The 26,643-nt window shown below is 42.2% G+C and overlaps 1 protein-coding gene across 3 annotated transcripts in view; it reads left to right on the plus strand.

The window, feature by feature from the left end:
- The window catches only part of SLC24A3 (solute carrier family 24 member 3), a 324,638-nt gene that overhangs the window by 189,441 nt on the left and 108,554 nt on the right, over positions 1-26,643 (plus strand). For 2 of the 3 annotated variants that reach the window (XM_048842455.2, XM_048842456.2), the window contains exon 3: positions 10,546-10,622. In XM_048842455.2, the coding sequence (XP_048698412.1) occupies positions 10,546-10,622 (77 nt within the window). Of the gene's footprint in view, positions 1-2,590; positions 2,669-10,545; positions 10,623-26,643 lie in introns of those variants that run through there. The other variant, XM_075127266.1, reaches the window with a different exon arrangement.

The following is a 26,643-nucleotide window of genomic DNA, read 5'->3' on the forward strand; positions in this document are numbered from 1 at the left end:
ATGAGTATGTTTATCAACTTGAAATTACTCATTTGTTCTAAGCTTTTTGGGGCAGGGACTACCTTTTCATCATATGCAAGGTACAGCGCCTAGCCCATTGCGGTCCCAATCCCTGACTTGGGCCTTTAAGCACTGCTGCAATACGGATAATAAACTTTTTGCTCCCTGATAGATTTAAAATTACACAAGCAAAGAGGTTAGTTTAGAAATACACTGAAGTCACTTTCTGGTTCCTGAGTCTTCCATCTTATCTGACTGCAGAGTTTTGTGTATAAAACATAGACTGGTGGGCCATCAACCCTAGTGTTTTATTCTCCCACCGCTGGAGTCAATGTCAAAACTCCCATTGACTTAATCTGGGACAAGAGCAGGTCCCAGAGTAGTTAGCCTGCTGAGCAATGCAGTGAATTTTGTTTAAAACGCTATTGCAGCTCCAAGAGCTATTGATCTGGTAGAGAATGTTATTCAAATCTTTGCAGTGACCTAATTTTTCATTTAGACAGAGATAGCGAAGGGAGGGTTGACCTGAGTTCATGTGTTTCTCAGATCTCAAGTGCATCTTTTTATATACTTCTCACACAGTCCCTAGAGCTGGTGGATTCCACTGTTTGTAATTAGACTTGACAGCTCTAAAAGTAACACTACTAAGATCTTTTTATTTTTTTTAATGCAGAAGTACCCTCTCAGTTACATGAAATCCTAATGTCATTCATCCCAGGATAACAAAGAGCCCTCTGTAGTACAAATGTAGGAATAGGTACTAATTCCCTTCAGTAATGCAACTTCCTTATTCTGAATCCAAGGTTTCTATGGAAACCTCTACAGCTCATTTTGTCTTGGGAGCTGCACTTAAAAAAAAAAAAAGTTTGGAGGGGAACCATCAAATAAATGGGGGGAAGGGTGGAGGGAGAAGAGAGGTTTCCAGGTTGGTGAGAACGAATATTTTTGGTAACGTTCAAGTGACTGATGAAGTGTCATGTTCTTTGTGCATCTGTTCTCCATAGCAGTGTGCTAACCACTATGAGGTAGCGCTCTCTGCTACTCTGAACAAAGAGGAGATTCTGTAATATTTTCCGTTCAAAGGATTTTCACTTGTAATGCAGATGATTTTGTAAGGCAGTTAAAGCTTAGGAGAAGATAAGCAGGATTCTGATTTAATAAACGACATGCTGATTTTAAAAATGGCAAAAATTCATTCCCGCTACCCATTTTATTTTGACTGAAATATAAGAGCTCCTTACCAGGCAAGGATAAAAATCTGCTCCTACGTGTCCTTTTGAACATTTTGATTAAAATTAACAGCTGCAGAATTAGTCCTGATCTCTTATATGTTAGTGGATATCAATGTGCGTCTTATAAAAATCAATAGCTGATGTTGTAACGTGATAACCACCATGTTTGAGATCAAAATGATACCCATTGTCTCTGCTGCTGTTCTGTAGCAGCTACTAATTAAATAGCGAATGTAAAACAACATCATTCCAATTTCATTTAGACCAGCTGAGGATCTGGCCCTTGATTATTTGTCCTTAACAAGTTAGTCCATAAAATGTCATCTGGCTAATTCAGATTCTACCACTTCTACTATCTAATAGCTCCTATGTTTACTTTTTTTAATTGCTAATAAAATGTTGCTTACAACAGAGTGCACTTTAAAATTTGAACCGTTCAAGCAGCCAGTCCTCTCTGAGGACATCACCCTTTCATTATTCGCACCTTCAAAACAAAAGTGAATTGCAAACATTTCAAAGCTGAAATTCATACATGGGCAATAGTAACTTTTCAAACATAGGAACAATAGAAGTAATACTGCTGACTAATACTGTACCTAATATCATCTACATAGAAAATCTTCATGGAAAAACTGATCCTGTATGGAAATCTTATTCTCCTGCAGAGTTTGTAAGCCAAGCGTCCTGCAGACATTGAAGGCCAGAATCCGTACAACTGGACAGAAACTCAGCAGGAATCATTTATTCTGTGGTTTCAGGTTTATTTACAGGTTTTTCTGGTACAGTCAAAATAAAAGACTGGCAAAGTCTCTGACCACCTTCTCTCCATGAAACTGCACAATTTGAAAATACTATAATAAATAAACTAAACGCCCATGCAGTTCAAACATGGCAGCTGTTGTCCGAGTAGCTTTCAGGTAGCTTCCTCCATTTCTTCAGAGAAAAGAGCTCCTTTTTTTGTAAGGTACTGCTCGTATCTGTGTTCCTCTGCACCTGATTCATCCCCGCCAACATCCTCTAACAAAAAATGCAGTAGATAGCTTATGCAAATTTGAAATCTTTTGTAACTCCATTAATTCAGGTACAAACCGTTCAAAGCGCTTGCCTTCGGATTATGTCTTGATAACCTAGTGAGAGACATCTTAGAAAAACCTTGGGGAGAGAGACATCGTGCTAGAGAGGTGGGAGGTCTGAATTTGGATAGGATTAAATGTTTGTTGTGCACAGAAGGAGTGAGGGCTGGGATTCCCCATCCCTTTCCAGTTGCTTGCAGCTTGCTCTATTTTTATGCTGTATTTTTTTTCTACCTGCCTTTACCTTTGTCAGTCTCCTTTAATGAGTACAGACGCTGGATAGGAGACTGAAGTTTTATCATCTCCATGTATCAAAAACTGTCATGCTAAATTCTTTTATGCCTCTGTGTGCGTGCAAGTGGGGTGAGTAGATACTTGTGTGTTAGTGAATCATTATGTACATTCATAAAACCATACCTGTCATGTTTCCTTTGCAATCCCTGGTAGTTGTGATTGATTGTGAAAATCTCTTGGAAGGAAGATGTGATATGAACGTTTGCCTTTCACATAACAGTGCCGTAGCGGAGGAAAACTGAATCGTATAAGATAGTTTTCACTTCATTGCCCTTTATCTTTGCCTTCCGTGGTGTTTTTTTTTAAACTCTAGTATTAGTGCTGGAATCTGTTTAAATAGATTCTTAGACAGTAAATTCTTTGAGGCAGGCCGTGTGTCTTAGTATGTATTTGTACAGTGCTGAGCACAATGGGGGAGGGAGGGGAGATCTTGATTGGGGCATCTGGGTGCTACTGCAAAATAAAATCATAATAATAAAATACCCATTGCGTCATATACCTAAGGGTCACAGACATCAGTCCACATAAAAGGCCAAATTCTGCCATTTGAGGCATTCACATGGCTTCATTTGTGGCCCACAGAGCGGATGTAGACGAAGTGTACAACCAAGTGCTCTTTGTCCTCTGATTGCCGGAGACAGTGGGTGATAACTGGCATGATGTTTGCCTTTGCCACAGATTGCTTTTAGTAAGGTCCTGTTGCATAATTATGTAATTGCACCAGATCTAGGTTACCCTTCAGACTGTGTGCGCTCATGGGCCTATCTTTGGCAATTATGGGTATATTGTAGCATGAGGCAACGAACAGTCCATATTTGCTAGCTACTTCCCTGCTTTCATTCACCTGGTGTCTGGTGTGACAGAAAGACTCTCCTGTTTCACAGGGTTGGACTACCTATACGATTTATGTCTTAGAATCTCTTTTCCTACACTATGGGCTTGTCTTCATTGCAACAGTTAGTACACACGAGGTATCCCACTCCAGCTAGCCTAGCTCCAGTGAGAGCAGAGCGATCACCCTGCAAAACATCACCACAGGCTCATCTTATTTGCAGGGTAGTTTATAATACAACTTGAGTTTTGCCACAGCCCAACTCACAGCCACACACACAAATCTTGAGCTCCAGGTAAGTGGTGCTTTAAACTCCAGCAGCGAAGACAAGCCCATAGAGGACTCGGGGCAGGGCAGCATGGTCCTGGGGTGTGTAATATACCTGAGCGGCCATCCTGTACTGCCACCTCCGCAGCTGTGGTGTCACGGCTGCTGTTATGCAAGCTAGCGCCATCCAAACTAGCTCAGGGATGTCTATGCATGCTGCAGTCACACCTCTGATTGCAGAGAAGACGCACCCTCTCTGCTACTGCTGGCATTACCCCTTTCACGGAAAGACTAATATTAAGATCTCCTCTGTACTTTCATACTGGCTCACACCTAGTTTGAGGATAACTTTGGCAGGACTTATAAGAACGGCCATACTGGGTCAGACCAATGGTCCATCTAGCCCAGTGTCCTGTCTTCCGACAGTGGCCAGTGCCAGGTGCTTCAGAGGGAATGAACAGAACAGGTCGTCATCAAATGATCCATCCCCTTTCGCCCATTCCCAGCTTCTGGCTTATGACACATTATAACATTTCATTTTTACACTCTCTGAAATGTGTTCTTAGCTATGCTAACCTGCTGTTTTGGTCAGAAAAGTGACTATGTGAAAATGGCAGTTTTTCACGTGACAGCTCTGCTCCCTGTGTGTATTTAGTCCTCGCTGCTTACATTAGTCACATTAATATGTAGCTTTTTACTCCTCTTACACGGCAGAGGTAATCCAGCTATGGGAGAGTGAGCTGGATTTTTTTTTTAATGTAATCATCTACATAATTGTTAATTAAATTCCAGCTGTAGAACTTTATTAAGGATAAAGATGTGAAAGCCAAGAAGAACATAGCTTGATTTTTGGACTCCTGGTTGAATGTGTAGGGCTGCTGGTTAGCAAAAATGACAGCTTTTTATTTGTTAGCTGAGCAAACTCAAACTGGAGTTATTGAGCAATACGACACTGTAGCAAAGCAATGACTCACTGGTGCGGCACCTCCTGCTGGTCGTCCAGGGAATTAGCTCTCCAGCATATGGAGCACCTTCTGCAGGCCAGTGTCTTACCTGTCACTGGTCCCGTGTCCCTCCTGGACCCCGGTGCCCTTTACCTTGGGATTCTGCCCCAGCAGTACCCCCTCGCTCTGGGTCTCCCCTCCCAGGGGAACCCCCAACCCTCTAAACCCACCTTGCCTCAGTGGCTACTGCTAGTCATCATCTAACCCCTGCTCACTGGGGCAGACTGCAGTGTAATGGCCACTCATCATTGGCAAGGAGGTTGGACCAGCTGCCTCTGCCTAACCCCAAGCTGCACCTCTGTAACCCCAGTACCTGTTCTGGCTTTTCGCAAGGCCTGCAGGCTGGGGGTTTTCCAGGCTGGAGCTCCCCAGCTCCTCTAGCCTTCCCCCAGCCCTACTCCACTCTAGGTACCCTGCTCAGCTCCCAGGCAGCCAGGTCCTTCTCTCTCAGAAGCTAGAGAGAGACTCTGCCTGAGCTCCTGGCTCACAGCCCTTTTATAGGGCCATCTGTGGCCTGATTGGGGCGTGGCCCCAGCTCTGGCTGTTTCCCCACTCAGCCTATGCCTTTCTCTCGGCCCCGGCCCCCTCCACGGGCTGGCTTTTAACCCCTTCTGAGCCGGAGCGGGGTGACTGCCCCGCTACAGACACATTTGGAAGGCCATTTCTACAACTGCTTTTCAGCATATAACTGAAAGCTATTCCAGCAACCTAACTGGCTGACAATCTTTAAATGCTTTTTAATCCAATTAACACATGTAGCGTTAACACAGCATTTCATTAAATGAAAGTAATTTGCCTTTATTTGACTAACAAAACCACATTTGCAATACTAATCATCACATTATCCATCTCTAGATGGTGGTAGTAATTGTCTGCTCACCTTGGAAATACATTGGCTAATCTTGCAAAATACCTTATTTGCCAACAGCAAATCGAATGATCAAAGCAAGTGAGAGGTGTGGGTTTGGTTTTGTCTTGTTTGCACTCTACTTAGTCGATAGTTTTCCATGACACTTGTTATGTTATTGAAGAGAATCAGTAAGTCTGTATTATACTGTAATAAAGTCTGGACTTGCATCCGGGGATGGTAGAGGCAAACTGCAAACCATTGATATATGTGCATTCAATACGCTGGGCCTGATCCTCCCCTCCTGCTGTAAAGAAGGAGGGAAGCGAAAGCAGGTGCAACATGGATGTAGGTGAGGAAGCAGTGGCTCCATTCCATTGGCTGCATGCTTGTGACCAAGGTAGCTACAAGGCAATCTAACCCTCTTTCAATTGTTGCAATTAGTGTCGTTAGTGCCCGCAACACAAGCATCTGATTGGCCAAAACGCGTTAATATTGAACAGATTTTGATCTATTTATTTTCAGTTTCAATATTAAGGATACAGATCCTAAAGAATCCACAACCCAAAACAGTCTGACTGAGCAAAGAGATGAGGGGCCAAATTCTGATCTCAGTTACGTTGCTGTAAACCCTCTGTTTTCAATTAAGTTACTCTAGGTTTACATCAACAGTAACTGAAATCAGAAACTGGACCTGTGTTTTCTCGTGATGGACTGTTGCACTGAGTTAAAATGCATCTGATTTGGTTTTTCTTTCCGTCATACTATCTGAAATAATTATGTCTCTGTATGAAGTTTCTTCATGGTTCACTTCTACCAACAGATGCTCTCTTCTAAGCTAATTAGGCCATGGAGTTTGCCTGAGTCCTACAGCATTACTGCAGAGTAAACATTTATATTCTTCATTCAGAGCAATAATAACTTAGCTTTTCCCCGGCAGCAGACTCAAAGGCAATTATTTGAAATGAATACAGAACTTCCAGTGGAATCTTCTCTCATACAGGCAAATACATCTAAATATAGAGCAGCTGTTATCTCTGCAGAGTGTGTTTAAGGGACTCTGCAAATGGGGCTTGGTTTTTTGGTTTTGAAAGACACACCAACCCCACACAAACTAGTTTGCAAGCTTTGATTAGGAACAGTAAGAATAGGAGCTGGAACTCTTACCAGTAATATCGGCCCTGGATGTAGCAACCTGAAACAGGACTTATTTCCAGCAATTTATTTATGCACTGGAATGCTACTGAAGTGAAGATATGAGCAGCTGGTGGCGTCTTAGCCATTAAAAAGAGGGCACGTGTTCAAATGTGATTTGCTTTCAAAGGTTAGCTCTTTAGGAAGTGTGTCCAAGTGAACAGAGCACTGGACTGGGGCTCGGGAGACCTGGGTTCTATTCACAGCTCTGCTACTGGCCTGCTGGCTGACCTTGGTCAAGGCATTTACCTCTTTGTGCCTCGGTTTCCCCATCTGTAAAATGGAGATAATGATACTGCTCTCCTTTGTAAAGCACTTTGAGCTCTATGGATAAAAAGTGCTGTATAAGAGCTAGGTATTACTGGTGATTACAAAAATGAAAGAAATAATAATATTTACTCCTCATAATACTTCCAAGTGTCAGTTAGTGTTAAGTGCATTTGCCCTTTTCCTGAGGAGTAGCATAGCAGTCACCAGCACATGTGACACACTTACTTGATGAATAATGTAGTGTTGGCACCATGCAACCTTCAGGCTGCTATTCTCCAGCTCTGTGTTTCATATTATGGCCATGGGGGGTGAGGTTGTAGTGACAATAAGTGTGTGTGTGTTACAGGCCTCCCGCTGTGCCTGATTGACAGAGGGTATGAGTCTGTTACTGCCCTCCAGCTAGAGAGCCTCTGCTCTTTACCTCAAGTTCTAAAGCAGTGGTTCCCAAACTGGGGTTTGTGAACCCCCGGGGGTTTGTGAAATGCTACAGGGGGTTCTCGGGGGAAAAATTCCCTAATGGCGGATGGAGCTGTCCCTAGGGACCCCGGGCAGCACGGGGCCAGCAGCCCAGAGCCCTGGACTTCCAAGAGCTAAGCAGATCAAACAAGCATATCTATCACACTGAGGAGATTTAAACTTCAAGACTCCTTTTATGAAATGGAAAGGGAGGTGGATATTTTTTGCTGTTTTTAAAATTAAATAGGCAGCTAGTATTGTTTTTAAAATTATTATGAAGAATAAGTTTAAGCTTTGTTGTAACGTGGGTTGTTTGCCTGGACTGCTCAAGACCTGAATGCTTGGTTAGGAGGAACTCTTTGAGTTGGCTTCTTAAATACCTTCATGCTGTCTCACATCTGATGCTCCTTGATGAAACACAGGAGCCTTGTCTTATAACAGGCTTATTCAAAGTGATACAAGCTACGAAAGTGAGATCTTGGAAGAGTGTTGCCGTTTTCATAATGTAATAAAAACACTAATGATAAATAATAATTAATAATAAATAGTGTGTAATAAGCATGTCATAAAAACAAATTTTATATTTCCAAGATCATTGTTTTTATAATTTATACTCAGGTAAAGGAGAAAATCCCTGGAAACATTCATTTTTAGGACAGGGTTCACGAGACTTGACATTTTAGTGAAAGGGGTTCACAGGTTGTTAAAGTTTGGGAACCACTGCTCTAGAGGGATCCTGGTGCGTTGTGATCCTTCATTCAGCGTACTTTGCTATTTTTCAGCATAGTTTGCTCTGAGAACTAACAAAGTTCCTTGTAGAGCTAGTGTCATACAGCAAGAGTCTTGCTCACCTTGGGGACGTGGAGAAATGTTTTAGGTAAAAAGGAATTTGGTTCTGATCCATGAATAATAAATTCAGGGCAAAGTTCAGAGGTGAGATGAAGGGTGTCTACAGTGACATAATTGACACCTTTTTCGTGCCTTCTCAACATGTAAATTACACCATCTGACACATTTTAGATCATCCTCCATTTATATAGAGCTAGTCAAAAATCAGAATTTTTCTCCCATGGAAAAGGTCAATATTCTGACATTTATTTTCACTCTGAATCAGGATGAAAAGTCAAAATTTTTCATGGAACAGAAACTTCTGAAAAATATTTGGCCTGGAAATGTTGAAGCATTTTGTTTCAACTTGGTTCCACAATAATCTTTATCCCCCCAGAACTGCCATGATGTCTCATGGTGGAGTTGAAAGGATCTGATTTTTATTGGTAAATGTTGGCAAATGTCAATTTCATCATATATACACAATCCCACAAAATATTTCCATCAATGATGACTGAAATTTAACGATAGACAAAGTAAGAAAAGTTCTGCTTGAGAACTTACTAGAGTCAAAATCCAGTGATTTAGGCTTATTACAGACGGACTAGTGAATGAATAGTGAAAACAGGTATGATTTGTTGATTTAAAGGTATTTACTTTTATTATTGTGACATGATGTTGACAATTTGTGTTTTAATGGTTTATAAAGCTTTAACTTTTTGAATCTCGTCAACTGTCATTAAATAATTCTGACCCACTGTCCCCAGTTTCGCACAACTGTGAAAATTCAAATCACTATAATTCTAAAAAAACGCTTAAAACCTATAGTTTTGCTCAACTGTGAACATTTACATTGATAAAAATCTAAAAAAATGCTTAAAATAAACATCAGTATTATCCGTTGAAATTATTAGTAAAAAAACAACCAAATTCTGCCAGGTCTGTTAGTGGGAATTGTAGTTCAAGTACCTCATGCCACATTCTTCTCACTGGGCCATACCGCTTTTCCCATGATACACCATGGTTATGTGAGTCCCATCATGCATCACTTTGGTTCAGCCAGAGGAGAGACCTATGCGAGCTTGGGCGAGGCACTTTGGCCCAGATCCACAAAGGTATTTAGGCCCCCAGCTCCAAGGGGCTAAGTACACTAAGTGAACTAAGTACAATTGCTAGATATGAAAAACAAACATGACCTCAGGAAAATGTCCTTTCTGCCAGAAGAACTAGTTCGAAAGTATATAGGCAGGTACATGTGCAGATCTTTTATTGCTCCAGAGGAAGATGGGGCCAAGCAGCCTTCTGTTCATCAGGACGCCCCATGGGATGATGCTATAGTTTATAGTGCTGTAAGTGCTCTCCTACCGTTGGAGCTGTGACATCTTCCCCCACCCAGCAGAATGCACAGGTGACGGTTTCTGTCACTCGTGGAGTGGAAACTGCCTCTATGATAGCTGTGAGTGTCCACTTTGAAAATGATTGCTTCATGCTTGGTTTGAATTGTTGTCGCCGATCCTGTGTTCAGATCGGATGGATGGTGTTTTCTGAGGGCGCAGATTACCGTCTACATTTATTTCACTGGGGATCAAGTATCCACACCCCAATCACATCGTTAATGCCTTGTCTGCATACATCTTTGTATTCTGTTTATTCCCCTATCCAGACCAAAATGGTGGCAGGAGATGTCTGACTCTGAGACAAGACCCAGCTATTCCTAATCATGATGCGTTTATTCCAGGAGTGTATTATGCTGAGAAGCCCATGGCAATAAATCATTTTGACTTTAAACATTTCTAGCACCTGCCATTCTTCTCCTCCTCCCATTCTGAGGGTTTTCCCTTTTCAAATACAAAATGTTGTGTAAAAAATGCTTTGTGATCGGTATTACTGCACATCTGCTTAATCCAGAATAGAACATTTTCCTCTTTAACATTTTATGGAGTATGATGCTGTGCTTAGAATTTGTTCAGTATCTCTGAGGCATCTTCGTGAGATATAATGTTATGGTTGCTATGCCTCTGAATTACACAGTAAATATACACATATCTATAAATGGCCAGAGGACAGATTAAGCAAACACACATGTCATAAAGCAGTAGCAAAAACCCATGGCATGGGATCCCATATTCATATCTATTGCAAGATTATCAACCTACAGAAGGACTCAGCTGTTTTTATTACCTTACTTTACCATATATTGCATCTTTCCAATACCTTGATTAAGTGTTTCTTTTTTCTCCTTTCCCAGCTCTCCATGAATTCCCCAGTGACATCTTTACTAATGAGGACAGAAGACATGGAGCTGTAGTCCTGCATGTCCTCTGTGTAAGTGTTTTGACTTCATTTGCACTTTTTTTTTAAACTGGAAGTAAAATATTATCAGACAAGCTGATGTAATTTCTTATTCATCTGGTTTTCTGTTGTTGCGGTTTCTTCCTGTGGATACATGCATATGCACAGAATTCCCAAGAGCCATTCACAACCTCGTTTGAGAATGGCGAGTTACAAATAATTTTGATTCTTTAATATTGCATCTTTTCGTTTATATATGTTGTTATGCTTTTAAAGGCCCCGATCCAGCATGAAAGCACATGCTTAAATTTGCACAAGAATAATCTCATTTAAAATCAATGGGACTATTCACGTGCTTAAAGTTAAACATTTTATGTGGAAATCCTTGGGAGACAAGAACTATACAGCTTCAGGATCCCACTTTTACAGGCTGCTTTTTGGCATAGGATCTGCCTTTAATGTTCTCTGCCCACTTGCCATCTTTTTGACTTTTTTAAAATGAAAAATCAGTTAACAGGTTACAGTCTTCCATGAGAAACAAACAAGTAGAAGTGGTTTCAAGGGAAGGTACAATTGTAAGGCTGAAATGCCAGGCAAGCTGGAGGAAATCTGATCACACATGTTAAATCTCTTAGCTTTTCATGGCAGGGACCATGCAGATAGCACAATATGCCGCCGAATCTGGGCCTGTGTGTGGTACATCATGTGAGCAGGGCCTGGCCCAGGATTCAAACTGCTATGGGCCTGATGTGCTCAGAATGAGCATCCTTTGAGCAGAGGAAGTCTGTAAGCAAGTGTTAAGTGTACGGTACAGGTCCCCCTCGGTGCCAGATCCCCAGAGGATATAAATCTGTTACCGGCCCACCTGGAAAGCCTGCACTTAAGCAATAGTAGCAGCTTATGCTTTCAGCTCTGAAGTTCCCTGGTTCAGTCCAGGGTGTATCACCCAAGATGGTCATGGCCATTACATCAGGCGATGCCTCACTAATTGCAATGTCACTGCCAGGCCTCTATAACTTTATCTTTTAGAAGGAATTTGATGTATTTTTGGTAGTATTTTGAGGGACTCGGGTACTTCAGAGATGAGCACCATAGAAGTATCTATAAATAACAACAAATAAATGTAGTGCTCCACATTCTGAGGCATCATAAATACAATATTTTCTCTCCAGTACTGCTGAAAGCATTGCAAAGTCAGAGTCAAGCCTGAAAAAGCATGAGATGCTTAAAATGCTTAAAATAAACATAGATATTATCCATCGAAATTATTATTAAAAAAAACAACTAAATTCTGCCATGTCTATTGGGATGGGATGTCCACCCCACACAGGCCCTGAAAGGAAAATGAAGGCCTCAGGGGTCAATTATGTTATCTTGTTGCACCCAGAGAATGGACCAGGCTTAATTAGAGCTGAAGCCCAGCTCAGGAGGAGCTGGGGCGTGATTATAGAGGCAGGAAGTTTAGCGCGAAAGAGGGCTGTAGGGAGAGAGTCTGGAGTCACTCTGGGATTAGAGAGGAGGAAGTCCAGAGGGAGAGCGACCTCTGGATCCTCCTGTGAGTAGATGAGGTTGGCAAGTGGCCAGGAGTTACATAGAACAGCGTCTTCAGTGGGGAGCCCTGGCAAAAGGGCAGGAACTGGAGTCCCAGGGAAGGAGCCCTGAGTGGCATTTAATTGAGAGGGATGTAAGATCAGGCTGGGTGTTTGCTAGGGGAATCCAGGAGAAGGGCCTGAGAGAAGGGAGGACTCAGAGTGGTTGTGGGGAGTAGGCCTCAGAAAGGCTGCACAGGAAGAGCCCCAAGGAAGCAGCCACAAGGGCTTGGACTAAGCAGATCTTGGCTGCTGGGTTTAGGGTCCCTAGGCTGGAACACAGTGTAGCAGGAGGGTCCAACTTCCCCAACCAGCCACTGGTATGGTGCCATGAGGCTGCGGAAGGGACAGGGACAACAAAGAGCCCTGAGAAAAAGGAGTGAGGCCCACGGTGCCCAGAGTCAAGGCCAAAGGAGTGATACAGGATCTTGGGCTAAAAGAGTGGACTAAATCTCCTGGCCGGAGGGCTGAGTCACAGGAAGAGACAGCCACTAGAGGACCAGCGTGGCTGTCAGCAGTAGGCACTAGATGGAGCGAAAGCTACTGTGCCACACCTGGCCACAAGAAGGTGCTCCCCAGAAGTGAGTCCATTCCTTACCAACACATTTTGGGTTTTTTTTTATTTGCCTTCTGGTTTTGGAGCCTTTGGGTTCTAGTTTTCAAGCTCTTGCCCACAACCATGAGGGCTAGAAATTGTTTTTAAATGAAAGCTGAGTGTCTTGTATAATCACATGACTCCAAGAGCTGGGGCTTTAAGAAAAATGCCTAATATTATCAGACTCAGGATACAATCTTGAAAGTTGGCAACACTGTCTCTCAAATACTTTTAGTAAGAAAGAGCATGTGCCATAATTTGCAAGACTGGTATATCTGAAAACTGTCACAGAAGCACAGCTATCATGGGAGATCCCCTGTAATCACAATTGAAAGCCCAGATTTCACAAAGTACTTAAGCACGTGCCTAGTTTTAACAAGTGAATAGTCCCATTGTAGTCAGTGGAATTGCTCATGTACTTAAAATTAGACGTGCTTAAATGCCTTTTTTTATTGGTGCTTTGAAATACTAAAGTAGTAATTATTGTACTCCAGGAACTGGGTAAAAATAATGAGTGTTTTGAAACTGGAATTGTGTGACGTAAATTCTGGTCTGCCAATCCATTATTCTATGCTTACAGACCTTATGCTCAACAGCTTCTGTAATCTCAAAGAAATGGAAGTGCACTTCTCCCTCCAGAGCCTCTTATTAACTTCTGTACTGTAGATGAAAGACAATTCTTTTCCTTTTAATGTCTTTATAATTGATATAGAAGTGCCAAATCGTCCCTACTTCTCATGGGTGAGAGGCATTTTCAAACAGCCAAGAAAATACCTGCTTCTGATGAATATTTAAAAACATTTTATATCTTTAGTCGGCTTAAATGAACAGTCACTGTTTGAAATGTGTGATTCATGATTTCCTTTCCCTTTCAAATTACAATGTATCACATCCTATCACAAACACTGCGTTATGATTTTTTTAGGAGCTAAGTGACTCCAATTACAAATTTGTTGTATAGTGTCAGTGTTGGAAAGCTGAATATTTCCAAGGATCGGTGGCAAAATGTTTGATTATGGGATGTTCTGGAGTGTGTATCCTAAACCAGGGTTAGAGAAAGAGCTCATTTAGTGGCTTAGATCACAATTTTTACACCTGGGTGCCCAAAGAAAGGTGCTTAAATAAGTGATCAGATTTTCAAAGGTGCTGAGTACCCAGTTGTTCCCGTTGATTCCATAATGATTTTTGAGTGCTAAGTCCTTCTGATCATCAAGCCATTTATTTTAAGGTGCCTACATGTGGATTTAGGAGTCTAATTTGAGGCATTTGGTTTGACTGTATCTACTCTTTGAGAAGCCTGGGTTTTTTTAGGGTATTTTGGTCATGTGCAAATATTCTAGGAAAAGAAATAGATGATCAAAAAAATCCCACTTCTCGGGAAGTTTTGCATGTGCCAGAGCAGGAAACAAAATCGTGATGTCTGAGGAGGCCTACATCTTAACTCTCACGCAACAATAGCTCTCCAACAGATGGCACCAACTCTTTGTACTAGGGACAAATGTAAAATCAGGCTGATCTTGCTTGCTTTTGTAACATGCTTTGAGATCTGCCGACACCTCTGTAAGCAGGTGTAACCGAGGGCTAGACCGGTGCAATGTCTTTGCTGGGAGTCAGTGCAGCCTTGCATGGTAGGGATTGGCTGTGGAACCCAAACTCTGGGTTTGAATCTTAGGTCTGACTCTTAAGTCGCAGTGATGTTTTTAATTCTGCTTACCATTATTTGGTGGCACAGTGGACTGTGCTATGCATGCTGGTGCCCTAGCTATGTAGGATGGGCTTTCCAAACTCCCCCAGTCCTAATTCTTCTCCATTGAAGTCCATTGTGGTTTTATCACTGACTTCAATGGGATCATACTTGGCTGAAACTGAGCACTTTGGGAACTTTCACCCATAGTGAGTGTGCACATCTTGTGAGGTGGAATGAGGTGAGGCTGTCGAGTATCCCTGTACTCTGTCACTGTGCGCAGTACACGATCTACTAAGAATTGAGGGAAATGGGTCATCTAGGGCCAGTCCCCTGCGCTGAGGCAGGGCTAAATATGATCTAGACCATCCCTGACAGGTGTTTGTCTAACTTGCTCTTAAAGACCTCCAGTGACCGAGATTCCACAACCTCCCTAGGTAATTTGTTCCAGTGCTAAAATACCCTGACAGTTAGAAAGCTTTTCCTAGTATCTAACCTAAATCTCCCTTGCTACAATACCATACCATGCCACCCTTACTTCTGTACTGCTGCTGGCAGCGGTGCTGGCTTCAGAACTGTGCGACCGGAGAGCAGCAGCTGCTGGCCAGGAGCCCAGAGGTGCTGGGGCTGTGAACTGCCAACTGGAGGTGCCAGGTTTCACCCCAGCAAGCCCCGGCACAAATTAAGCACTATAGGCACCTAGTGGGATTTTCATAAGCACCCAGGCACCTTTAGGTGCTTAAATACCTTTGTAAAACTGGCCCTTAGTTACTGTGTCTTGAGTGATATGCAACTTTGCTTTGTCTGAGTATTTTGTCAACCCCTCTTTTTTTATTACCTTCTTTAATCGCTGACTGTAAATTAACCCCTGAACTGTAAAAATGACTTTAGTGGAAGCCATTCACTTCGCCCTAGGACAAAATATGAACCTGTGTATGTGTGATGTTCCACAATAAATTCCTATACTGTTCACATTTCTAAGGTCTTAATCAAAGAAAAAAGATATTTTAAAAAGCAAGCTAGCCCCAGAAATTGCTTCATACTGAACCCATTGTAACAGTGAGATAGTAAAATCATTATTTTCCATCTCTGTGCAACAGAACACATTTGCTCAGGCTGTTTAAAGAAAAGAAGGGAGAACTATATTTTTGATTTATTAATTACATTGAACTCACATAAAGTTTTCTGGGTACAAGGGACTGGATAAATCATGAGACAGGTTCTTTTCCAATCTACCCATGATTTGGGCTTCCTATTTTCTGCTCCTAGGACAGCTTAATATTTTATAACCTTTTATATTATTTTTGAACAAAGAAAATGCAACTGAACATAAATCAAAACAAATTATGTTCATTGTTTCTTGCAGGCCTAAAATTCAAGGTATAGCAACTATATCAGATTCAAATATAGCAAATATTCAAAACAGGTATACTTGATTCTGATATAACAATATTTAAGAATCTGCTATCCCAATAAGGGATTATTTGGTTTTTTCTCTATAGTGACACATGCAAAGTGGTGAAGCAGATGTCTTACTCTATTGGGGTACTGTCATTCCATGTAATAGTTTTATTTATTTTAAAAAATCAGTATTTTGTGGAAGGGAATGATATTGTTAAATTATGGAAGAAATTGACCCCCAAAAAGAATGCACGTCACACCATGTCGAAACACCACTCTTTTCATCAGCGAGGCATGGTTTTAACAGTTTAATATTTTAACATTTTTAATAATATGTTGATTAATACTTAGTTGCCAATACGTGCAGGCCTTAGGTCATATTTTGCTTTTATTCTGCATAATGAATGTGTTTATACATAACAAGGAACGTATAATAAACAGTCAAAACAGAGTATTCTGTTTTGTCTTTTAGTGTAAATGTTCAGCCCAGACCACAAGATTTTAACATTCGAGACTTGTAGTCACCCTTCCACGGTACTATCTCTAAAGGCAGTGACTAGAAGGTGGTCAGTGGCAGTTAACTTTTGCCCCTCATCAATGTGCTGACTGGTGTTTGGCAACTCTGCTAAGAAGTGTTAACTGACAGTGGATTTCTTGTGCACTGCTAGATACAAAGAGGAGACTGTGTTTACTTTCAGCTTATGATGGCAAAGGAAGAGTTTAATATTAGCCATTATTGTCCGGGGCTTCAATATAGCTCCCTTTCCAATGTCCTTGAAAACATCTTTAAGAAGTTGTGTTCCACTCTCAGCAACCAGCTCCCTTGTCATTTTCTGTACGTCATGCATGTCGACAGCCCAACCTGTCACGTGTAGACTCCAAACCCATGCAAGCCTGCAAGCAGGATTGTTGAAATCTGGAGGAAACCAGGGAACTCCCTGTGTAGAACTTCTTCATTTGCTACCCCAATAGCAGACCTTGGACAAGAATTTGGGATGGGCTCTCCTCTTCCTTGTGTTATGAGCTGGCAACCCGTTTCAATGAGGTTTTCCCAGCTTTCTTTACTCATTTAAGGATTCGTAATCCTTGCACGACTGACATTTATTTACCCAAACAAGATTCTGAGCAACATTAAAGTTGTGCATCTGAACTGACTCTATCACTGAAACTTCTGCAGCTCTGTCTAGTTAGGAACATAGGAACTGCCAGACTGCATCAGAACCATGCTCCAACTCATCAGATGTCCTGTCTCTGTCAGTGGCCACCCCCACATGCCTCCAAAGAAGGTGTAAGAACCCCTCAGCAGGCAGATGTGGGCTAATCTACCTCCCACCCCAGCCTCATCCTGACCTCCAATAGTTAGAGATTGGCTTAAGCTCTGAAGTTTAGTTATCACTTAAAGTGGCAGTGGCAGGTTGCATGATACTGACCACAGTGTACATCTGAGTTGGGGGTCTGTGCTGTGGATCTGAATTGTATAAGTGAAGGGACCAGGTGGGCTCATGAGGGGTGTGTGCTTACGTCCTACACAGGGCTTGCTGTGAAACCAGACTTACTTACAGAATTCCTAAAGACAGCATTTTTACACATGAGGGCAGATCCTTCACTGGTGTAAACTGTCATAGCACCATTTGGAGATATAACAGTTTATACGACCTAAGGATCTGATCTCATCTTTTAGTGGGCCAGAGGTGAAGCCCACTGAAATCAGTGGAAAGATTCCTATCAGCACTGGTAAATATATCACCTGTTCTTCAAATGGGTGTAACTGTTATTTTAACCTATTGTCATGGTGAAAGCTGATCTTAAAAAAAAATGGAAGACAGTAATGGGCTTTTATAAGGATGCCTCTTTTGTCTCAGTCGAAAGAAGTTGTCATCTGGCTAGGATGCTAAATCTGTAATTCTGTTTTGTTTTCTTTTTTCCCCTCCAGCAAAGCAATACACTTACCAAATGTCTGATCAAATCAGAGAGTGTGCACAACCATGTACTTTTTAAAGAAGGTTGCAACCATAAAATCAAATTTTTATTAAGGTTCTCTAAATCTGTGGAGAAATTTGAACTTCACAAAGTGGAGTTTTATAAGGGGAGGAAAGAGCCTTTTCCTCATGTTTGTTGATTTACTGTCAAACTCTTCTGTTAATAATTTTAATCAAAATGTGTTTTCCTCCTCCTCTCTCTTTATCCTTATTGGTGACTGTGTGTCTGTAAATTATGCTTCAGCTGGACTTTTTTTAGGGCTTGGCTGAAAATTGCAAAGCAGCCCAGGGTAAATACTACAAATTACTGAGTATTTTAGAAGGAGCAATATACAGCCTTTCTAGGGGAATCCAGAGGCATTTTCCCCTTGGCATTACAAAACTAACAATCAATAACACAAAGAAATAATAATATAAAATAAGTTGTTGTAATTTGATTCATTCCAAGGGCAAGAACTAAATTACTCTTCACAAATACCTTTAAAAATCCAGGAATCCTGCCTGGATGGTTTTGCTATGCCCAGAGAAGGGGTGTCACATACATACACACTTCTTTCTGCTGTGGCAAACTGAAGATGTGTGCAGTTGTGATTAGCAGAGATGTCTGAGCTGGAGACACCACAGTTTAAACGATAAGAGGCTGCTGGCAAAATGTTCTTCATGGTGAGGTGAAGAGGTAAACTCACATGGTTAAAAAGGTTTGGCAAAGCTATAAGCAACTTAAAATAGGCTCTTATAAGGGGAAGTATCAGGCAACCTTAATAATAGATGGTACAATCAGCCACTCCTATAATTTGGCCACATCTTCAGTTGGTGTAAATAATTCATTTGCAGTCAATAGAGCTACACTGATTTACACCATCTATGGATCTGGCCCCCAATATGTATAGTGTGGATACGTGTATACAAAGATGCTAGCGTTCAGTAGTCAATAATGCTTTCCTTCAGAGTTCAAATACTGTAAAAAGGAGGACTGTATAGGCACAGATTTTCATAATTGTGCCCACATATAATGTGCGCGTGTACTTACAGTGATTTGAGCACAAGTAAGCAATTGTATGTGCATTTACAGGGCAGTTACATGTCTAATTTGTCAGGTTTGACATGGTAAGCGTGGGCACAAATTACACACCTGCTTTAGTGTGAGCAGTTCCAAAAATCTAGGCCATTATTTATAGAGATTGTCTTCTTTTTTTCTTCTGTATGAAACGAGAGACCATCCACACCTCATCTGTACGACCTGTAATTGTCTCAGCTTGTTGGGGTTTTTTTTATATATATATATATATACTTCCTGAACATTTTTATTTAGTTGATTTGAGACCATTATGACTAGTTGTTGGTTCATGAATTGCTATTTATCATGCACTGATACAGCAAAGTCATTGCTACATCGAGTTGATTTATTTTTAATTCGCTCCATTATGTGGACTTCAAAGGCTATGTAAGTATTTGGAATGAAACAAAGGAAGGTCCTATCTTCAATTACTGTAACCTCAGTGTTTCATTATAGAACGTTTCCAATGCCTGCATTATTTAAACTGTATAAGTTTTCAAATATTTTTCTGTGGAGGTCATGTGGTTAGGAATGGGCAAACTGGTTTAGAGAAAATACAAATTCAGATCAGCCTTTGTCCTTTGTTCAGGGCTCAGAACAAATGAGCTCTAAGAAACTTGTTTCCTTTTTATTCCCCCCACATGTTTTTGCACGTCCGGGTTTATTTTGGCACCAGAAGTGGAAATATTGAGAGAGGCCATTCTCCTGGAATCCCTGACCCAGTTGGAACCAGAAAGTACCAGAAACTAAAAATAGTCTTCCAAGACTCAGCTTTGTTTCTAAAACAAAGAAGTTTGGTTACGCAACAGTTGAGTTTTCTGAGGTTGGTGCATCAATAACGGCTAGGAAGCAAATAACCAAATACCTCTAAGCTACCTTGAATTATTCCCTTCTCTTTCTCTTCCCTCTCTCCTCCCCAACTGTAGTTTTGGCTGTGTTTACTTTTAGATCTTTCCCTGGACGTGACAGAATTTTAACATCAAACCTTGCAGGCACGAAAAGGGACTGAAAATTATAGTGCATAACAAATACTCTGCGCAGTGGGGTATAGCCTGTGAAAACAGATATAGTTCCTCCAAATTTGGTTCTGAGACACTCTGTTATTATCGCAGTGCCTTCCCGCCATAGGGGAGGGGCGAGAGAAGACCACTGGAGGCAATGCTGGGTAGAGATATATTTGTGGCCAGTCTGACTAAAATCCAAGGAAACTTTGGTTGTCTAGAACTAGATGATGAAAGCAATCCAGTGAGACACCAAGTGGCTAAACTACTGCAGTGATCTGGGGGGCAGATCTAATGATAATTTGATCGTAGACTTCCTGAGAGAACCATGGACAGCACCCTTTTGAGTTCTTTTCCCTTGGAATGAAGGATTTTTGGTAATGTAGATCCAGAACATTTGAACAATGTTCAACTCGCCCAAAAGAGAGTGTGCACTTCTCTACAGAGCCCCCCATACTGCAAGCAGGACCAGGAAAACCCTTAGGATTTAAAATGACAGTTAACAATTTTAATACAGTTTTCAGTATGCCACAGACAGCCTGTATGCAGCGGCATACCAAGTGAGACAAAAAGGAGTCTTACCCCGGCAGAGCCAGAAGGAAATGTTGTTCTAAACTTGCCATAGCTGGAAGTTGCTTTTACATCAGCCATAACAAGATTTCTGTTAATAGTTGTAAAGAGGACAGGGTGGCCTCTTGATGATATTGTGATGGAACATATCAGCCCGTATATTATAACTTGGAAAACAATGAAAATCAACCAAGTCTTCCAGTTATGTGTGCATAGTACCCAGGGCGTAGTACCCAGCCAGAAACTTCTCCCAACTCTCTTTATGAGGGGTGTTTTTAACACAAAATAGAACAGTCTGACTCAAGACAAAAGATATGACCGTACTGTGCCATGCCACTCCCTTCATTCCTAATACTACAAAAGCTTTTTCCTGTAACTGTTAAGATATTTTGCCAGATGCAAACCTTCTGCTTTTTACATTGGTAAAACTTCCACTTTGGTAAATATCCTATAAAAGAGGTTTCAGAGTAGCAGCCGTGTTAGTCTGTATTCGCAGAAAGAAAAGGAGGACTTGTGGCACCTTGGAGACTAACAAATTTGTTTGAGCGTAAGCTTTCGTGAGCTACAGCTCACTTCATCAGATGCATTCAGTGGAAAATACAGTGGGGAGATTTAAATACATAGAGAACATGAAACAATGGGTGTTACCATACACACCGTAACCAGAGTGATCACTTAAGGTGAGCTATTACCAGCAGGAGAGTGGGGGGGGACCTTTTGTAGTGATAATCAAGGTGGGCCATTTCCAGTAGTTGACAAGAAGGTCTGAGGAACAGTGTGTGTGTGTGTGGGGGGGGGGAATAAACTTGGGGAAATAGTTTTACTTTGTGTAATGACCCATCCACTCCCAGTCTCTATTCAAGCGTAAGTTAATTGTATCCAGTTTGCAAATTAATTCCAATTCAGCAGTCTCTCGTTGGAGTCTGTTTCGAAGTTTTTTTGTTGAAGAATTGCTACTTTTAGGTCTGTAATCGAGTGACCGGAGAGATTGAAGTGTTCTCCAACTGGTTTTTGAATGTTATAATTCTTGACGTCTGATTTGTGTCCATTTATTCTTTTACGTAGAGACTGTCCAGTTTGACCAATGTACGTGGCAGAGGGGCATTGCTGGCACATGATGACATATATCACATTGGTAGATGTGCAGGTGAACGAGCCTCTGATAGTGTGGCTGATGTGATTCGGCCCTATGATGGTGTCCCCTGAATAGATATGTGGACACAGTTGGCAACGGGCTTTGTTGCAAGGATAGGTTCCTGGGAGACAGGCCAGTCCTCGCTTACTGACAGCCCCCCAACCTGAAGCAAATACTCACCAGCAACCACACACCACAGAACAGAACCACTAACCCAAGCACTATACACTTTGTAGTCTGTTGTAATTGAAATAAATATATTTGAAAATGTAGAAAACATCCAAAACTATTTAAATAAATGGTATTCTATTATTATTTAACAGTGCGATTAATCACGATTATTTTAAAAAAGGGCTCCAGAAAAGACCCCAGCAATTACAGGCCGGTAAGCCTGAATTCAGTACCGGGCAAACTGGTTGACAATTTTGTTCTTTGCTATAGTTTCAGACAAATAGATTAACATAATTTGTTGGGGAACAGTCAACATTGTTTTTGTAAAGGGAAATCATGCCTCACCAATCTACTAGAATCATAGAATATTAGGGTTGGAAGAGACCTCAGGAGGTCATCTAGTCCAATCCCCTGCTCAAAGCAGGACCAACACCAACTAAATCATCCCAGCCAGGGCTTTGTCAAGCCGGGCCTTAAAGACCTCTCAGGATGGAGATTCAACCACCTCCCTAGGTAACCCATTCCAGTGCTTCACCACCCTCCTAGTGAAACAGTGTTTCCTAATATCCAACCTAGACCTCCCCCACTGCAACTTGAGAACATTGCTTCTTGTTCTGTGATCTGCTACCACTTTGACCAGCTTACTCCATCCTCTTTGGAACCCCCCTTCAGGTAGTTGAATGCTGCTATCAAATCCCCCCTCGCTCTTCCCTCACTCAGAATTCTTTGAGGGGAGTCAACAAGCATGTGGACAAGGGGGATCCAGTGGATATAGTATATTTAGATTTTAAGAAAGCCTTTGACAAGGTCCCTCACCAGAGGCCAACAGAACTAGGTAGATATCATCTTAAGGTCATAATCCTACAAAAATTTATGCACATTCTTAACTTTACACACATAGTAATTCCAACGAAGTCAGTGGAAATATTTATGTGCATACATCTTTGCAGGATTGGGGCGTAAGTCTGTAGCTGGTAATCCAGCTATTAGCTTTAAAAAGGAAATTCTATAATAATATGGAACGTGAATAAGCCTGAAATCTGTACATTTTATTAAATTAACACTCTCAAACATCCTCTCAAAGTATTTTATATCTTGCTCCAGATACATACATTCTTAATAGGAGATCTGCAGTTTTGCTGTATACAAAAGTGTTTATTATTTGGTGAGAGTCATAAAAGGTTTCAGGCTTTGAAAGTGGTTTGCACAAGATAAATGGTGAATAATACACATTTCCCTTTCAAGGGACAATTTTATTTTACTTTGCTGGGTTCAAGAAAGAGTCCCAGGAGATTCCGTAAGGGGATTATAGTGGATGAATAAAAGTGCATCTATATAAGTAATGCCATATCTATGAAAATTCTCTGCAAAGAAAAATGAGGATCTAGAGTTTTAAAAGGAGCTAATATGTATTCAGTGTGTTTTATTTTTAAGGTGAATGCTACTATTTCTATTTGTGTCTCATACAGTAGAAAAAAATTGTGGTCGGTGTAGTATTATAGTGGCCACAGGTAGCATAGTAATGACCTCATTCTGATTTCAAACACCGGTATAAATCAGGAGTAATTTCTTAGAAGTCAATGGGTTTACACTGGTATAAAATTTAGTGTAAGTGGATATAAGGTCCAATATAAGTCAGCTTCAATTTCAGTTTTCATTCCAAATTTCACTTTCTAAATTTCTTATAAGAAGGGATGCCCTTTTAATATTTTTCATAAAGCCAAGTAAGTCGTTTAAAGAAATAAATTCCTTTTGGGGATGAAAATTTCCTTTCTTGGTCCCAGCCAAAAAGGTATCTGTTTAAAAAAAAAAATTGCCACAATGAGCTCAGTGAATTATTTCATCATGAATGAAGATGCGTGTTCCAATTAGGAGTGTTGACCTAAAATAGAGTCTGAGTTACCTCCACATTATGCCAGATTTACACAAGAGAGCGACTATTGATTTCCAGAGTGAATCAGGCCCAGAAATTCTAGTCTTAGTTTGGTTTGTAGATCTCATTAAGATGAGAGATACAAGCATTGTTTGAAACCAGTCTTTTCAATTATCTTCAAGCTATGAATGCTTTAAAGTCATCAGCTTCACTCATGTGCATTGGAAGTTCTGCTAAGAAGCAACAACAAGGCACATTTGCCAAATTACTTACTTTATTGCAAACGAACCCATGATCAGACTATTGGTTACTGATCTCCATCTCTTTCAGAATGTGCAGTTATTGTGGGTTTGGGTGGTGCTAAATAGTAAATAATCTAATGCAGGAAAGAAAGCATCTTGATTAACCAACAAGTAAAATAAGTATGCTATTATGGCAATAAAGCCACTTGCCAGTCTGGATTAGTAGGCTATTGGTGTATGGTTTGGGCATATTGTTAAGAGACACAACGTAGTATGTTTGACCACCTAGTCCCAGATCCTCCAAGGTATTCAACTCCCATTGAAATGGGAGGTGCTCTGCGCTTTCTGAAAATCAGGCCTCTTTTAAGGTGTCTCAGGTTAGGCACCCAAGTATTAAGGCACCTAAAATCACCAGTCACTTTTGAAAATTTAGGCACAGAACTGTAGTTCATATTAGAGGCACCTAGATACCCAGGAGTGGGTGCCTTATATATGCGTAAGAGACCTGATCTAAACAGTAGAATCTTTCTCTTTTGAGATATAGTCATATTTTGTCCAGCAGCATTCGGCAATTTAGTTTATTGACCATGCCCAGATTTTGTAGCTTTGACTTTGAGTAGAAGAGGTGAGATTCTCATTGATGGACTCAACATATCAGCTTCAAGAGCAGATGGTTGATGGCTTTGCCACCAGTGCCAATTTCCACCTTAAGCCAGAGCTAGCATTCTCCAGCCTTTAGTTAAGGTCTAGATCTGTGGCCAGATGCATCCCAAATTCAATCTGGCCCTTAGACTATAGAAAATGGGCTTTAACTGAGACAGAGAATTATACACAGGCTTTAGTTCCTATAGAAAAGCTGGTGGAAGAAAATGTGCCAGAGATAAAATAACCTACCTACCGATCCAGACTGGTTAGTGAGAGCTGAGTGGTTCTGGTGATTTGATGGAGCATTACATTGTATAAAGCAGCTAACATACTACTAAGAGGTAAAAGCTAATATTTTGGAATGGCAGAGTTTTAACTGATGGGGTGGGAAGTTAGAAGGGAAGAGAGGGACTTAATCTGATATTTGAAATCAGGGTCAGCTCTAGGTTTTTTGCTGCCCCAAGCAAAAAAAAATTTGGCTGCCCCCCACCCCAGCCCTGGACTCCTGCCCTTCTCCCCTGTTTCCCCAGCCGTGGGCTCTCCCCCCGCCCGCCACCCGCACCCCCTGCTGCCCCAGCCCTGGGCTCTCAACCCTCCCCCCCACCCGCATCCCCTGCCACCCAGCCCTGGGTCACTGGTAACTCGCTCCTAGGGCAGGTCATCAGCATCCCGCTCATGACACTAGCAGGGGCGGAGGCTGCATCCACCTGACTCCTTCCCAGTGCCCAGGGGGCCCCTGACTCCTCCCGCTCCCCCCTCGCCTCCAGCTGGTCCGGCGCTGGAAGGGTCGGGGTAAGCAGCGGGGCTCCAGGGCCGCGCTTCAGCCGAGGGTCCCTCCAGCTGGGGCTCCCATCTCCAGGACTGGCTGGGAATTGTGAAGGCAGAGCCGGGGAGACCGCCCCGGCAGGGGGCTGAGGAGCCCCAAAGGGAGCAGCCGGCGGGGAGCGGAGCCTCGGAGAGCGGCAGTGCCCCGGGCACCGGTCCCCTCTATGGCCCCGCTGCTGCTGCTCCTGGCCGCCCTGCCGCAGCCCCTGGGTGGCTCGGGCCGCTTTGCCCAGCCCCGGCTGCGGCGCTTGGGGGCGGCCACCCTGCGGCAGTTGTAGGCGGCTCCATGTGCCCCATGGGGTGGCCCCCAGGCCGAGTGTCCCATGGTCTATGTGTTGGAGCCTACCAGATGGCTTGGCTGCTGCCAGCAGCACAAACCACATTGCCCCAGGGCACCCCCCACACTGCTGCTGCTGGACCCCAGACCGAGGGCCAGCTTTGGCCACCCACTGCGGCTCTTCCACCTGGACTTCAGCATCAGCTTGGGGGCCGGATGGGCCAGTGCCACCCCACGCACCTGCTTGCTTTGCTGGTGTCTAGAGCCGGCAAATAGACATTGCGGTAAAGGGAAAGGCAATGGGAGCTGTAACTGATGCTGCAAAAATGCGCCAATGTAAGGAAAACATATTGAGTTCTTGTGTTGATTACTACAACCCCTAATTGGAAGGCTACTCTTAGATGTGTGGTCTGTTTTTTTCCTCTTTATGCACACAACTAACAAATTGTACATGAAACCTCCCTATTGTCAGCAATGGAACCTAGTGCTGATGGTAGGATCCTGCTCGTGATGTGAACATTGACACCCAGCTTGGCATGGTTGGATAAATGGGCTTTCATTGTTATTAGGTAGGCGCACCTACAATAGGCTCTGCCCATTTCAAACAAACAGATGACTTGGTCCATTCCTCAAGGAACTTTTGATCTACTGTAGTTCAGCCCCAAACAAGGTAGATCAGACACACAGAGGTGGGAGGCTACTCCAGAGTTGTTCTTTTGAGTCCCGCTGCTAGGGAGTAGGAACGTATCTAACAACTTAGCTCTATAAATGGAGTACATTGTCCTTGGATCACCTAAACCTTTGTCACGTCTGTTTCTCCCATGCCTCTGACAGTTTCACGTTGCCACATGCCAGCCCAGACAGGGTTCCCTTGCAGTGGGAGCTGCTACTGGGTGACATGACTCAATAACTCTAGAGATTCTGGGTGAAATCATTTCCCCATTTAAGTCAATGGCAGTTTTTTCATGGACTTCAATGGGTCCAGTTTTCACCTTCCTTCTTTTCCTTTT

The sequence above is a fragment of the Caretta caretta genome, chromosome 3, assembly GCF_965140235.1.
Source record: "Caretta caretta isolate rCarCar2 chromosome 3, rCarCar1.hap1, whole genome shotgun sequence".
Classification (NCBI taxonomy): domain Eukaryota; kingdom Metazoa; phylum Chordata; order Testudines; family Cheloniidae; genus Caretta; species Caretta caretta.